The sequence below is a fragment of the Amblyomma americanum genome, chromosome 1 (genome assembly GCF_052857255.1).
Source record: "Amblyomma americanum isolate KBUSLIRL-KWMA chromosome 1, ASM5285725v1, whole genome shotgun sequence".
NCBI lineage: Eukaryota > Metazoa > Arthropoda > Arachnida > Ixodida > Ixodidae > Amblyomma > Amblyomma americanum.
The window spans coordinates 278,509,014-278,525,186 of NC_135497.1; the positions used below are offsets into that span (position 1 = coordinate 278,509,014).

The 16,173-nt window shown below is 47.9% G+C and overlaps 1 protein-coding gene across 3 annotated transcripts in view; it reads left to right on the forward strand.

Annotated features, from left to right (window-relative positions):
- Positions 1-14,829, forward strand: part of LOC144115160 (uncharacterized) — a 41,565-nt gene extending 26,736 nt beyond the window's left edge. For all 3 annotated transcript variants that reach the window (XM_077649341.1, XM_077649340.1, XM_077649339.1), the window contains 4 exons: positions 491-722; positions 7,967-8,081; positions 9,498-9,635; positions 12,762-14,829. In XM_077649341.1, coding sequence (XP_077505467.1) covers positions 500-722; positions 7,967-8,081; positions 9,498-9,635; positions 12,762-12,831 — 546 coding nt within the window. In that variant the 5' untranslated portion in view covers positions 491-499 and the 3' untranslated portion in view covers positions 12,832-14,829. The remainder of the gene's footprint in view (positions 1-490; positions 723-7,966; positions 8,082-9,497; positions 9,636-12,761) is intronic.
- Positions 14,830-16,173: the final 1,344 nt, after the last annotated feature.

Genomic DNA, 16,173 nt, shown 5'->3' on the forward strand with positions numbered 1-16,173 from the left:
GATAATGATAGTGATGATAGCGGTGGAGAGTGATAGTTCTAGAAATAGTGAAATGATAGTGGTAGAGATAGTGATAATGATAGCTACTGATAGTGCTAGGGATAGTGATAGTGAAGATGACAGTGATGATGATAGAGATAGTGATAGTCTGTGATACCAATGGTGATAATAGTGGTGACCATAGTAATGAAGGTGATTGCAATAGAAAAATGAAAATGGAGGGAGAAAAGTAAGAATTGAAATAAATAATAAGAAACAAAAATAAAAACAATGAAAAAGGGAGGGAGAAGGAAAGGAATGAAAGGCTATTAATAGCATTTCTGCTATTAAGCAGACATAAGTGCAATCTTGTATTTTTTTACAGCAGCACTGTGTGCTAATACAGAATTTTTAGTGGGCCATACGTGATGTTATGCATGCACAACACAGCTTCTAATTCTAAAATTACTTATTTACTACGTAACATTTCCTACGGTATACCTGAATGCAGCACTCCAAGATGGCTACCTGCAAGCGGCATAAAGAACGCCTACACGGGAGTATCTCAACGCCGCAACTTGGCTTAGCCCCAAGGCTGGCGCTCCTGCTGTTCCTCATCGGCAAGAAGCCGCGACTTCAGGAAGCCGTCATGCTGGCGCCCCGAGCGGACCCGGTGGTCATGGTGACCAAGTATCGGCTCAACCTGTCCGGCTTATTCACCCCCAACTGGAGCGACGCGCCAGGTGAGTGTCTACAAACGGCACCTGTTTGGAATAAACTTTGGAGCATTAAATATGTGTAATAATTTTTCAAAACATATCCTCATTTTAATTTAATATTTTTCTTTTATTATCACCAAAGGAGTATTTTTCAGCGTTTCTAACTAATACGCCACAGCTACTGAGTTGCCATATAGTGTGCTGGGCCTTGAAGGTATATGCAAAAGCGTTATTCGATTCAATGCCTGGAGTGCACAAATATTCACTCATTTCTACAATGTGCTCTCAGCACAATTCTCAAGCAACATTACGTAGAAAAATAATAAAGTAATTATTTTAGAGCAAGCCCAGTAACCTCTTTAGGTTACTGCTATAAACATCCGTGGTTTCTGCGACTTATTTGAAATATCACATGCACTGCAAGATGAGATTGAAGGAAATAAACACGAGTAGCTACCCTTGGAAGTGACGCATGTTGAACACAGACCTCTGGAGTCATATGTCGAAACAAAATAAAATATTTTAAGGCGCTTTAACAGGCTGACTTGTGTTTGTCGAATGCGCCTTGGAGATGAAAAGTGGCTGGCATCGCTAATTTCACTGCCTTCACGATCGCTCAGTTGGGCAATGCGCCAACTTTAGTGGCACATTTTTAGAGCAAGAAGGGAGTTTATTTTGTTCACAGTTTGGAGACATGTCACTGTAAGTATAGGCAGTATAAAAGGACACATACAGGAGCCAATTTAGACAGGAAACGAGTTTCACGGGCTGCACTGATGTAGGTGCAACTGATGATTCTGCTTTTGCACAACTTTCATGAAATGCCACTGTGCATCTTGTAATGATGCCTTTGCAGTATTAAAGGAGGCCTAAACATAGTGGTACAGATGCACAGAACTTGTGATTGTGTTTAAATCATCTTACTCACTAGCACTTTCAACCCCGGGAACTATTTCGTGAGGTAAACCAACTTTGCAAACACAGGAGAGAACAGTTGGTATGTGAGCAGTGAGCTGATGCCTGCCTTCTATTGCTGAAAGACAGAAAGAGAAAAAGTAGGGAATTCATCCAGCCATGTGTGGCTCGATTCTTTGCTGTCACAATTAACTTTATAGGGTTCACGTTTAGTTTACCTAGTATACTCTTAAAGGAGGCCTAATCATAGTGGTACAGATGCACAGAACTTGTGATTGTGTTTAAATCATCTTACTCACTAGCACCTTCAACCCCGGGAACTATTTCGTGAGGTAAACCAACTTTGCAAACACAGGAGAGAACAGTTGGTATGTGAGCAGTGAGCTGATGCCTGCCTTCTATTGCTGAAAGACAGAAAGAGAAAAAGTAGGGAATTCATCCAGCCATGTGTGGCTCGATTCTTTGCTGTCACAATTAACTTTATAGGGTTCACGTTTAGTTTACCTAGTATACTCTTCCTCACAGCGGGTTGGCACTGATGTGGAGGCTGCATGCCATTCTCATATCTTAGAGTCTCTGCTCCAGGAGTGTAGTGCCGGAGAGGAAATCTCGTGTTTCCCATGCTTTTAGCTGCTCTATCGTTTGCACCAACGCTGTGGTCTTAGTCCCACATGTCGGGAAGGCTGTTTGGTATTCACAAATTTATTGCAGGCCTTTGTGGCTCTTGTGAAAAAGATGATGACCCAGACAAAGCAGATAAGTCGTGAAAACGAAGAAGATGGCCCGCGCGTCAGCCATATTGCTACCGCCACGTGTGTCTGTGCCCGACCTGGTTGCCCTCGGATTGTTCTCGCCGCTGCTCCCTTCCTCCCAGGTCTTTTAAATAAACTCCCGCCTTACATTTGGTGGAGGTGCCGGGTAACAGCCCTGGAATTGCGCAACCGTACTCTCCCGCCACCTGCGATGCCTCACGACGTTCAACATCAAGCCATGCAAGTGGGCCCAGCTGTTACCTGCGCCGGCTCCCTTCACCAACGGGATCTGGCCATCTTCAGTGGGACCGATCAGCAGGATGTCGAACATTGCCTCACGTCTTACGAGAGGGTGAGCCTTTACAACAAATAAGACGATGCCACCAAACTATATAACGTAATTTTTTATCTCACCGGTGTGGCTAACCTGTGGTATCGGAACCGCGAGGTGGACATCCGCACCTGGTCTGCTTTCAAGACAACCTTCTCCGAAGTGTTTGGTCGTCCTGCTGTTCGGAAACTCCGCGCCGAACAACGCTTGTGTGAACGGTCTCAGCAGGTCGGCGAAAGCTTTACCAGTTACATAGAAGACGTCATTGACCTATGCAAGCGTGTCAACCTCAACATGTCAGAAGCTGACAAGATTAAACACATTTTGAAGGGTGTTGACGACGACGCGTTTCAGATGCTGGTAGCGCGCGACTTGCGCACCGTTGCTGAAGTCGTCACACTTTGCCAAAGCTTCGAGGAGCTGCGGAAGCAGAGGCTCCTGACTCGACATCACCCTCGAATAATTTAGTCACTTGCTGGACTGACACTAGCAGCTGACACCTCATCGCTGCTGCAACAAATCAAACACTTTGTTCGGGACGAAGTGGCGCGTCAGCTTTCTCTTCTGCCGAACCCTACAGGGCAAGCTCCAGAATTGGCTCCGGCCATTCGACACGCCATCCAAGAGCAGGTTGCCGAGGCTCTTCCACCCGCCCATCCGCCACCACCTGTCGCCACTCCACTGACATATGCCGACGTTGTCGCCCAGACGCCACCCCCTATGGGCGCTCCGCTGACATACGCGGACGTCGTCGCCAGACCTCGACCGCCTACCTATGCTTTGCCTCCAACACCTGTGCGAGTGGTGGCTCCTTCTCTTCGGCCGGCTCCGCGAGTCAGGAATCCCTGGCGCACCATCGACAACCGGCCTATCTGCTACAATTGCGGCTAGCCTGGTCATGTGGCCCGGCTTTGCCGCCGCCGTCTCCCAGTCTACGCGCCACCTCCTCCAGCTCCCGCGTATTGGCCTTCCACGAGTCAGTACTCCGGATCTGCTGAGCCGCTGTCTAGTCGTCCTTTTTCTCCTGACTGTTCAGCCCTTTCTAGACGCCGTTCACCTTCACCGAGGCGCCGCTCCGTTTCTCCTATGCGACGTCGCGCCAATCTTCCTCAAGAGGAAAACTAGGTGCTGCAGTTCCTGAGGCGAGAACTGTGTCCTTGTCGAACTTTCCAAGGCCTCACATATCCCCTGCTAATCTGATCGAAATTTCTGTCGAGGGCAATACTGTCTCGGCCCTTGTGGACACCGGTGCTGCGATTTCTGTTATGGACGAAAAGTTTTGTAGTTCGTTGAAGAAGGTAAAGACGGCGATTGCTGGACTGTCGCTGCGTACGGCCAGCGCTGAGGACATCAAGCCGTCCGCAGCGTGTACCGCTCGAGTTGTGATTCAGGACTCCCTCTACACGATAGAATTCGTCGTGCTGCCTTCCTGTTCCCATACTGTTGTTCTGGGCTGGGATTTCCTTTCCGTCCATGAAGCTATCATCGACTGTGCTCGAAAGGAAGTCGGGTTCTCTTCTCTGCCCAATCCTTTTCTGGACGCCACTCCTCCTGTTGCCAGTGTTAAAACCCTCGCCGCCAAAGGCATCGACATTCCCCCGTGCTCTTCTGTTCTTGTACACTTGTCTTGCGACTCTATCGGTGATGACACTGTCCTCTTTACTCCAGGCCATACTTTTCTGCACCGCAAGTGTCTCCCTCTGCCATACGCTGTACTGACTGTCTCCGCTGGCCTTTCGATACTTTTGGTTTCTAACCCGTTTTCCTGCCCTACCGCTCTGCGCCTTGGTGAATGCCTCGGCAGTGTGCAGCCCATCGCATCTCTGCTCATCCGCGAGGAGACCGACGATACATCGCTCCTCGCCATGAACGCGCTCAGACCTCCTGCCTCTATGCCAGATCTCTCTTCTACCGAATTGTTCTTGTGCTCCATCAACGCTGATCTTCCCCTGCCGCACAGAACACAGCTTCTCGCCCTCCTTCATCAATTTCGCTCCTCCTTCGATGCTCACCGGACTTCCTTGGGCCGAACTTCCACCGTCACCCATCGCATCGACACTGGTGCCCACGCGCCGCTGCGGCAGCGCCCCTATCGTGCGTCTCCAACCGAGCGCCAGACTATTACAGAGCAAGTCGACCAAATGCTTCAAAACGGCGTCATTCAGCCCTCAAGTAGCCCTTGGGCATCGCCTGTTGTCCTTGCGAAAAAGAAAGATGGCTCCATACGCTTGTGTGTCGATTACCGCCGCCTTAAGATAACGCGCAAGGATGTCTATCCACTCCCCCGCATAGATGACGCTCTGGACTGTTTGCAAGGGGCGGAGCTCTTTTCCTCCCTCGATTTACGTTCTGGGTACTGGCAGGTCCCCATGGAAGCGGCCGATCGTCCCAAAACTGCTTTTGTGACCCCCGACGGATTGTATGAATTTACTGTGATGCCATTCGGCCTTTGTAATGCCCCTGCTACCTTCGAACGGATGATGGACACCATTTTGCGTGGACTCAAGTGGAATATGTGTCTATGCTATCTCGACGACATTGTCGTCTTTTCCCTCGACGTTGAAACCCATCTATCCCGCCTGAAGCACGTTTTGACCTGCCTTTTTGACGCTGGCCTGCAGCTCAACTTGAAGAAATGCCGTTTTGCTGTGCGTCAGCTGACTATTTTAGGACACGTCTCTAAGCAAGGCGTTCGTCCCGACCCAGCTAAACTTCGCGCTGTCGCAGACTTTCCCAAACCCACTTCCGTCAAAGACTTGCGCAGCTTCTTAGGTCTGTGCTCTTACTTTTGGAGATTTATTCGCAACTTTGCTTCGATTGCTGCGCCTTTAACACAACTGTCCGGCAGTTCCGACTTATCGATGTGGTCTCCAGCATGCAAAGATGCGTATAACACCTTGCGCCGCCTCCTCACAGCGCCGCCCATACTGCGCCATTTCAACTCGACCGCTCCTACCGAGGTCCACACGGACGCCAGTGGTGTCGGCCTCAGCGCTGTACTCGCCCAGCGCATCTGTGGTTTTGATGAATACGTTGTTGACTACGCAAGCTGCACACTTACGAAGGCTGAAACTAATTACTCCGTCAGTGAAAAAGGGTGGCCATCATATGGGCCCTTGCCAAATTCCGCCCGTACCTCTATGGCCGCTCTTTTGACGTTGTGACGGACCAACATGCGCTTTGTTGGCTTTCTTCCTTGAAAGACCCATCCGGCCGCCTTGCCAGGTGGGCTCTTCGTCTGCAAGAATATGACATCCGCGTGGTCTATCGTTCCTGCCGGAAGCATCAAGACGCTGATGCCCTGTCCCGCTGCCCACTTCCAGCCAAGATCGCCAGCCTTTCCACCTCTGACGTCTCCCCGTTGTCCCTTCACATTTTGCGACATGCCCCCAGTGCAACGTACTGACCACTGGATCGCTTCTCTTCTCGACTTTCTCTCCAACCCCACGGCTGCTTCTCCATCCCGTGCTCTCCGCCGCCATGCTTCCCACTTCGTGATTCGCGATAACCTCCTCTATCGTCGTAACTACAGCACCGACGGCCACAAGTGGTTACTCGTTATTCCTCGCCACCTGCGCACGAACATATGCGCCTATTTCCACGCTGACCCACAATCTGGTCACGCGGGAGTTTTCAAGACATACACCCGCATCCGGCTGCGCTATTACTTGCGCGGCATGTACACCTTCGTACTTAAATACGTACACACCTGTCTCACCTGTCAACGTGACAAGCCATCTCCTCACCATTCTGCTGAAGAGTTGCAGCCACTCCTTTGCCCACCACGCCCTTTCGACCATATCGGCATTGATTTCTATGGCCCGCTTCCGTATACTGCGGCCGGCAACCATTGGGCTATCGTTGCGGTTGATCATCTCACTAGATATGCTGAAACCGCCGCCCTTCCGTCTGCCACAGTGACAGACATTGCACCTCGTGAACTGCTTAGCGACCGCGGACGCGCCTTTTTGTCCGATGTCTTCACCGCCCTGCTCTGCCAGTGCAACATAATCCATCATACCACCTCCGCCTATCATCCGCAGACAAACGGCCTCACCGAGCGATTTAACCGCACCCTCGGAGACATGCTCTGTATGTACGTCGCATCCAACCACTCGAATTGGGATCTCATCCTCCCTTATGTGACTTTCGCCTACAACACCGCCCAGCAGTCTACTACTGGCTTCTCTCTCTTCTATCTTCTTTACGGCCGTCATCCATCTGCTACCATAGACACCATTCTGCCTTACCAACCTGACGCCTCCGAATATACCCGTTTCCGAAGCCGCGCAACACGCAGAAGATTGTCGCCAAATCGCCCGGTCACTCACAACTGACGCCCGTCATCGCCAGAAATTCTGCCACGACAACGCTCACACAACATTGCACTTCTCTCCTGGTGCGCTTGTGTGGCTCTCGATACCATCTAGTACTCCTGGACTCTCCTCGAAATTTCTCGCCAAGTATCACGGTCCCTACCGTGTCCTGGAGCACACATCTCCAGTTAATTACGTCGTCGAACCCCTCACGCCATCTCCGGATCTCCGGCGCTGTGGCCGCGAGACAGTTCACATCCAGCGTCTCAAGCCTTACTACAACCCCTCTATATTGCAGTTGCCGTAAGTCGCCAGGATGGCTCCTATTCGCCCCGGGGGGGATTGTGAAGAAGATGATGACCCAGACAAAGCAGATAACTCGTGAAAACGAAGAAGATGGCCCTGCGCGTCAGCCGTATTGCTATCGCCATGTGTGTCTGTGCCGACCTGGTTGCCCTCGGATTGTTCTCGCCGCTGCTCCCTTCCTCACAGGTCTTTTAAATTAACCCCCGCCTTACAGCTCTATTTAGTTGACTTGAGGTTGTTTTCTAGTCAATAGCATGTTGCTTAGCTGAAGACACCAGATGTTTAAATTCCTTGGATAATATATAGCTTCATGCGGAAAACACAGGACATGGAAAAAAAGCTCTGGGGGAATAAATTTTCACACGTATTGCTGACACCTTTTCTTGAGAGCCCAAGTTAACTGCACAACATGTGTTAATTCTCCTTACGAAATATCCACTATGTTTGCAGAATCGTTTGCATTGAGAGTTTGTTTTATATATCCTCTACCGGTTATTGCTCGGAGCAGGTTAATTTGTGTTTGTACTCTAATTATTTGATTTAGTTGTTGGAATAATTTGTGCACTTTTTGTCCCCTAACATGTTGACTGCAGTCATCTTTGCGTTTCCTAAAATTTATATGCTTGGCACGCAACGTGGCTTTGCTAGACCAGGGACAAGGCAGCCATGGCTGCTGGTGTGCGTATCGTCCTTTGGCGGCCACCCAAGCTCCCTGGAGCCGCAGGAGTGCGACCCTGGAGCCACATCGCATGGCCATCAATTGGTGAGTCCGAAGTCCTGCTGGGTGCAACACCGCTTCCGGAGGCTAATGCTTAAGAGGGGCTCGGGGCTGCAGCCTTTCAAGCATGATGTCACTAAAATGCTAGAGCAGCTCGGCGCCGTCGTGGGACTCCCATGCAGGCCCAGTGTGGCAGTGAGCGACGTCGCATTGAGCATTCAGGTTGTGGCGGTATCATATATTAGATCAGAATAAAGCACACTAGCATACGCTAGTGTACGCATATTTGTCTTAGCGTGCAGTGAGCATCCAAGAAGCGTGCAAAACATTCAGGACCTGTTATACAGTGAGAAGTCTCAAAATTCATTATTTCGTGAGAAATGAAAATTCAAACATAATGCATCAAATCTCCGTGTTTTTAATGCGAAAACAGTTCTTGTCTCATGGGTGGCGGTCACAGGAGCTGTCAGCATAGTGTGTCATCAGAGCATGTCCTCAAGAAAATTACCATTAGAAAAAAGAAATGCTCCAGGATTTCGGTTCTAACCCTGGGCTTAAGTGTGCCAGGCGGGCACGCAATTTATATGCCATGAAGGGTCTTCTGTTCTAGTGTGTTAGAGGGGCAAGAAGTCAACACGTTTTGGTGTGTGCAACAGTAAAGTGTGTTCCCAATATGTTCTGATGTCAGACAACGATGACTTGCAAAAAGTTGCCGACATCATCCAAGGGTCACTCTATAGGTGTCATATGACAACGATGACTTGCAAAAATGTTCCTGAGGTTCAAATGACTGCATTTCTCTAACATAGCAGACTGCAGTGCTCTCCAACTTTTTTACATTCTCCTCATCCTTGTTCTCCTCAGTACTAAAGATAATAAATTCTTGTGGACAAATGAAGATCTTATGGGCGAAAGCGGATGTTAATGTTCACTGCCATCTGGCTGCATTTCTTGTCATCAGAAGGCGTTAAGTATAATTTTATGCAAAAACCATATGGCAAAACAAGCCTGAAGGGTGCTGAAAAGGGAAGAAAGCATACTTATTAGTACGGTATTAACAGCACTTGTTGCATTGGCGAACAAATGACTGTGATGACTTGTAATGCAGAGAGGGGGGACTCTGAATTTTTTATTTTCCTTTTGATTGTGCTGCTTTATTTTCATAAGGGAAATAACACGAAGCTAGCATGTCATCATAAGCAACGCATAAAGTGACCAAGATATGAAAGGGAAAAAAGAAATAGAGGAATGGGCTGACAAGGCTTTTTGAAACCCCTTTAAGCCTTGTTGTTCTTAGGCATAATACAGATGACAAGTGCATAGTTACTCCTAATTTTGTTTTGATTCTTACGCTAATTGCATTATATACTTTTACTCTCCTTTGACTTTCAGTTTGCTTCATAGTGCACCGTGAAGAAAGAAAAGATGCAAGATAATGCAAGTGAATTTGATTTACTGCAGGAAAAAAAGAATGGCCTGCGAGTGTTGTCCGTGGGCGCACTCCTGCAGCTCGAAGCGTGCATCTGCGGTGCATTCGAGCCACGTTTCACGTCAGCCTGCCTGCAGTGGGAAGGGGCCTACAACTTCTGACGAAAACTGGTAACGTTTAAGTCATTAATGGCTCTTCCTGAGGTGTTATACGGAATGTGCTTTTTGTGCACTTATCCATCCTCAATGCCAGTATCGTTGTGGCATTACAGAAAAAAGTGAAAATAGCCGTGCTCAGAACTAGGAAAGTTCCCATTTGAGGCAGTGTGGAAAGTGCGACAAGAGGAGGTTGTGGAATATTTTTGTAGAATATTGAAAAATGCACAAATTTATGTCCCCTAGCCTATGCTATTAACTGCATCAAGCTTACTTATTGAAGAAAAAAAGAAAATGAAACAGTGACACAGAAAATAATGTCGCAGGATTGTTTAAAAATAATCTAAGTGAACAAATGGAAACGTAGCATTCAGCTGCATTACCTACTTGCTACTTTTATAAGTGTTTTCTTTTTGTGTTCTTGTCTGACGCTTCTAATATAATTGTTTTTTTTTTAATGCTGGAGGTCTTCTGTGATTCTATTGGGTGCTTTTAGGGTGTGCAGTCTTCTTGTTGCATCTGGTGACAAGTTTTCTGTTCTGTACAGTTGGTTGCCAGTTTGAATAGGAAAAAATGAGGCAACAAATCTGCAAAAGCATTTATTTACCCAATATTATTACTTTGATGTTTTCATTTTATTGAATGGTTTTGCTCTAAGCCGAGAATTTTTCTGACGGGTGAATAAGGGTGGAGGTGAGTGGGTAGCGGTGGGTGGTTGAGTGGAAGGTGCAGGTGGGGTGAGAGGTGGGTGAAGGTTGGCTGTTGGGGGGGGGGGCAGTCCCCTAGATAAGGGAGGTGGCTGGTGAATGGGGCTTCTGGAGGGCAACTGATTTACTCACTGCTTATATGAATTCAATTTCCCTATTGCATATTTGTTCACCTGCTGCCTAGACTTCCAGTGGGCTGAGGCATTGTGGAAGGGGGAGGTAGGAGGGCTGGTGGTGTACAGTGCATCTGGAAAGTAGAGTTCCCTGGTGAATGAGGCCTCTGAAGGGTGGCGATGGGCGGGGATGGGGAGGATGACCAATGGTGGTGGTGCATAGATGGGCTGCACCCTATCTAGTGGGCTGAGGTGGGGCAGGGTGCTGGTGGGTGTGCTGCCGCCCCCTAGGGTTCTGCCAACCAGAGCGGCGTTTTCGTGATGGACAGTAGCACTGCTTCTGCAGTAAAGAAAGCTTTATGTCTTCTGTGCGCATTTGGTTTGTTGTATTTGGTAATCTTGTAACGGTTACGTCATTAATGTCTCATTTGGTCTTTGACAACAAATACGAATCGGTTTATGGGTTTTAACGCCCCAAAGCGGCTCGGGCTATGAGTAACACCATTTTGAAGGGCTCTGAAAATTTCGGCCACCTTGGGAAGAACCCCAGGTGGTCGTCCCTCATTGCCCTCAGAGCCTTAGCGTTCCTCATGGCCCGAGTTACTTTGGGACATTAAATGCCATAAATCGATTAGTATCTTTTGCTAATTTTATTCTGATGCTCATTCCTATGGTCAGTATACATATTTATGTAGGCCCAGCGTAACTGTTGGCACAGAACACAGGACAAGAACGACTTGGACGCGGACACCACTGCGCTTGCGTCCGCGTTTACTTTGCGTCATGTCTCAGCATTTGCATTGAAACCATTATAGATACATGCAACTTTTTATAGATATGTGCCACTGTTGTTAAAAGAAACCTGGAGGGGACACTTAACCTCCACCTTAAGGGTATCATGTGATAGTGTTAATCAGGTAATGCCTGTATCCATGGAATTTGTCATCCTCAACTTTACGTTCATTGATCTCTGGGAGCCCTCATGCAACCCCTGGCGCAGTAGTGCAGCAGTTAAGCTATGCGCAACTGCCCAGCGCTAGATACATGCAACTTTTTATAGATATGTGCCACTGTTGTTAAAAGAAACCTGGAGGGGACACTTAACCTCCACCTTAAGGGTATCATGTGATAGTGTTAATCAGGTAATGCCTGTATCCATGGAATTTGTCATCCTCAACTTTACGTTCATTGATCTCTGGGAGCCCTCATGCAACCCCTGGCGCAGTAGTGCAGCAGTTAAGCTATGCGCAACTGCCCAGCGATGCAAGTGCTGCTACGAGTGGGGCTCGAGATCCAGCTTGCTCTTCCCGAGCATTGTCTTGCGACCAATTAATAATTGAACTGCCATCTGCCACGCTGGGCAATTTTCTCACAATCCGGTGGGGACGCTGTGATGACACCACTAGGTCACTTGACCTAGGTGGCTCATTTAGGCTGCTTCTCCGAGGATTTTTCACTTACTACGCCACCGCCGCTGCCAGATTTTTTGCAGAATGAAAGTTTAACGCTATCGCTTTAATATACAGCGAAAAGGGTCTCCTTTTAAGCCATGTAGTGTGGCTCTTGTTTAACTTCTTGAAGATCTGTGCTCCGGACCACTTATATCAAGACCTACAGTCACCTTGGAAAGATTCGGAACGCCCATGAGGCAAAACAAGCTACGGGCATGGACCAGAAACAAGCCAGGTAGTCTGTATATTTTGTACAAATTGTGTAGCAAGTAGCTCAGCCTCAACCTCAGTCATGGTTCTAATACTGTGGGGAGGTTTTGTGTGGCTATGGGTTTTGTGAGGTTTTTCAAAGGAAGGTTGTGCTCCAACCGATATGTTTTTCATACTGTGGTCCACGACACCTTGTAACCCTTCGCCCTGAACCTCGCCACGACATTCAGGCAAGAGGTATAAAAATCTTGCTGGCTGCCTCTCTATTCAGTGGCTTCTTCAGCTCAAGTTAGTACAGCTGAGCTGGTCATCTTGCATCTCTTGTGCAAGAAACAGCACGAAAAATAATTACAGAAATGGGATGTTCCGGATATGTAGGACCCGCCTCGATGATGGCCTTGTAGTATCGCCAGTAGCATGCAGAACCTAGCGATGTTACTGAGTAAGCCAGCGCGGCCTGGCCCGGATCGAACGCTTGGCCTAGATTCCCAGATGTTCCACTGGTGCTTTAAGCTGTGTGCTGGTAAGCGTGTGGAAGGTAAACCGAGTGCTGCTTCGCACATTACAATTTATCGGATCGAAGCAAGTGTTGTGTGGAGACCGCATGACAAATCTCGTTTGTGAATTTGTGTTGCTATGTGTTGGACCCTTGCCGCGCAGGGGCCTCCCACGCTGGACACGGCTGTTGCGTGGCTTCCGTACAGGGACCAGAGGGGAGCCGCCATCGTAGCCGCACACTTCAGCCCACAGGAGCGATGGTTTTCCGAGACTTAGGAGCCATGTCGCTCAATTTTTGACCCGGAATCGCTTCATGGCGATGGCGTATTGTGCTGCCATGCACGTTATTTTTGCACGTCTTGGCAAATTTCGTACTTTTTTGTAGTTCGTTTAGCGTAACATTGATTGCGTGCTAAAAAATTGTGTTCTGTGTGTGATTATTACTTAGCCGTGCACTAAAGCCTGTGGTGTGCAGGCTCGATGCAAAATAGTTTTTGTGCAGTTGGCCAAAACCTTAATGAACAGCATTGAATCCCAAGAGGACACACGTGCTGCATCCACTGGTGAAATAAGAGCTGATTGACTGGTGAGGCAATGCGGAAATTTTTTTTCCCGCTAATCGACATATCCGGAACTTTTGTCTATAACTTTATATTGGGAAATTAGTCACCCAAACCTTGTATTCAGTTCCTCGTACGCAGTTTGTAGTGCCTGATGTATTTGAATGCGTGTGCATTTGAAGCCCCACCATGAAAAAGTGTCCGGCGTTGTCCGGCGGCATTGTGTTGTGTACACTTGACTCTCGCGACCTGGCTGGTGGAAAGAGCCACATGTCACTACCTTCCACCTGCCATGGTTGTCATGGCAAAATGGGCAGGGAAAAGGAACCCTCTGCACTTGTAAGTTAGAAGAAGTGAGTCCAGAAGGTGGCTACCATGGGAAGGACAAAAAAAATTGATAAGAAGTAGTAATGACTATAAAAGGTCAGCAAGATTAAAAATGACAAACCACTGAGCAAAGAGTGCGGCGAAGTTGCTCAGCAGTTTGAAAGCAAAGTATTTAAGAAAATATAGGAAACGTAGTACAATTGAAGAAAAGCAAGGCACGTGCCCAATGCTAGCGCACTGCCACCGCGTAATGATGAATAAGCACGTCCATAATTTTTAGTGTCAGTCTTATTGGCAGGCCGTCGGAGCTAGTGGGAAGCACCCTTGTATATCTCCTTAGATGAGAGCGTGTCTGTGAGTGTGATTTGCGAAGTAACTGTGAAGTCCAACGTGGAGCATCTTCAGTTTCGCTACACTTGATTGACGCCAAAAGCATTGCAGTGCGCATTGTGCTTTCAATCGTCCATGCATCAGAGAGGCCTCACTGTGTTCTCAAAGGGAAAAAAATTTTCTTAGGCTGCTGGATTAGCAATCCCCATAGATTGCTGGGGAGTTGAAGACAATCTTGGGAGGACAACTCGGTTCTTTTTTGCCAGAATGGTGATGTAACTCTTCTAAAAGAGCCTAGCGTTCCCAACGGTTGCATTGACGATAGTGGGCTTGTACAATCATTCGTTGATGTTATCATGCCTGCAGCTTTGTGGCAGCATCACCATTGTAGAGTGAGTAGCAGCAATGTGCTGCACCATTCTAAAACCAGGAATGTAAAGCCACAAGGATAGTGAAATATTCTTAAGAAATTAGGGTGGTGGGCAGAATACAGGAAACTGATGCTCAAATAAATTGTCAGTAAAACAATAATAGCTGTAGGGAGCAGTTGCTGACTGGCACTTGAATGAGGATAAGCCAATTTTCAGAATGGCCTTGCACCAGGGCCTTGACGAGAAACTGAAAAAAAAAGCATAACAATTCAGGGGCCATAATAAATGTTGACTTCGTGGCAAACCTTTCAAGCTGTAGAAGGTTAACCGGAGTGAGTTTTGGTATACATGTCCAACGCTCTTGTACAATAGTTCTGAATATTGAAAAATTGTTAAATGCTGTTATGGAAATATTCAAAATAATGGTTCAATCTTCGGATGTGTAACAAAATCTTTCTTTTGGTGTGTTTCCATCGATCGCATTGAACACTGCCGTAGAAGACCAATAGGAAACTCTTTTTGACGATAACAAAAACGCTAGTAGCAAAAGAAAATTCAATACTGCCGTCGGGTGGTCGGCGGATGTTTTGATCGGTATGCTGGAATCCTAATTATATGAATAAACTGCATTCGTAAACTGTTTCCCGCACATAAGCGCTCTTGTCCAGAATTGTTGGGCATGAATCCAGTGACTGATTTTTAAAGCCTGCTGTGAAGTATAACGACTGTGGACGATTTTTGGGAGGAAACATTTTGAACTTATGAACCTCACCCTTAACGCCCTTGCTTATGTAAGCGGGTAGATTGTCTTGAAGGCTGTGCCTGCTTGACCCCTCTAATAATCCCGTGGAATATGCATGGTTTAAGCAAGTTTATTGACGTAGTCGCCGCTCTCACCTTTCATGCGCCTAGCTGCAAGCAGTGCGATTACCGCGTAAACGCGTGTAAGGGTCGCACCTATGTATGGGGCGCATCCCGTTTTCCCCAAGGAAATATTACCAAAAATATTATCCTTGTAAAGGCCGCACCCAAGCTTTCCGTGACCCATGCGGGAATAGGGACCCCAACCTAAATTTTGCCGCGCGACGACAGCGCCGTGCTCCTCCCGTAGCGGCGGAATTCTGAAGCGTCAATAGGGCACAACGGCGCCGGGGCGCTCTGACTGGCCGTGTTCGCGTGCTGCGCGCGCTTTCTTCCTCCGCATGCTCCTCGTAGCCGTCTCCTCGCGGGCGCGGCGGATGCGAGCACAGCCTGACGACTGCACAGTGCGCCGTTTATGTCCATCGCTGGGCAGTTTTTACGCGGTGATCGAAGTGGCACGCGGCACCGTGGTTGCATAAAGGTGGGGAAGCGTCTTGCTTGACTTGTGGGCTTCTATGGAATGACGCATTTGCTTACTGACGTGTGTGCTGTCAACAGAAATTACCCAGGTGGCAGGAATCGTTCAATGCGAAGTACCGGTGCATTATCGCGCGCTGCAGTATTGATTAAAAATAGTACTACTTATCTATCACCGGCAGCAACAGGAGAGTGTGCTGGCGGGCACTTAATATATGTGCACTTACTCGGCCGACACCATGTGAAGTGGCAGCGCATACAACTGCGAAGGCGAAGATGGCAGACACGATTCCACATGTGAACTAACCTTGTGTCTCTGTCGTACACACGTGTAGCAGTGTGGCTCTGCAAATTACACTGTAGTTAGACCATTGTTGTCCGTAACGCATTACAAGTAATGGCGTTAACGGTAACGCATTACTTTTTTCGGTAAATTAGTAACATAGTTGTTACCAATTCGGAACTGTAATGGGTAACGTACTTACGTTAACATTTTTCGGTAACGGGAGGTGCCACGTTGCTAGTTACTTTTTGTTTCAGTTGTGCCCCACTCCGCCCCATTTTTTCGAAAAAGAAGCGCAGAGCACCTAAAGTGATGTAAATAAACAAAATGCACAGGTGCTCCCGACAACCCGTGTTGGGGTTCGC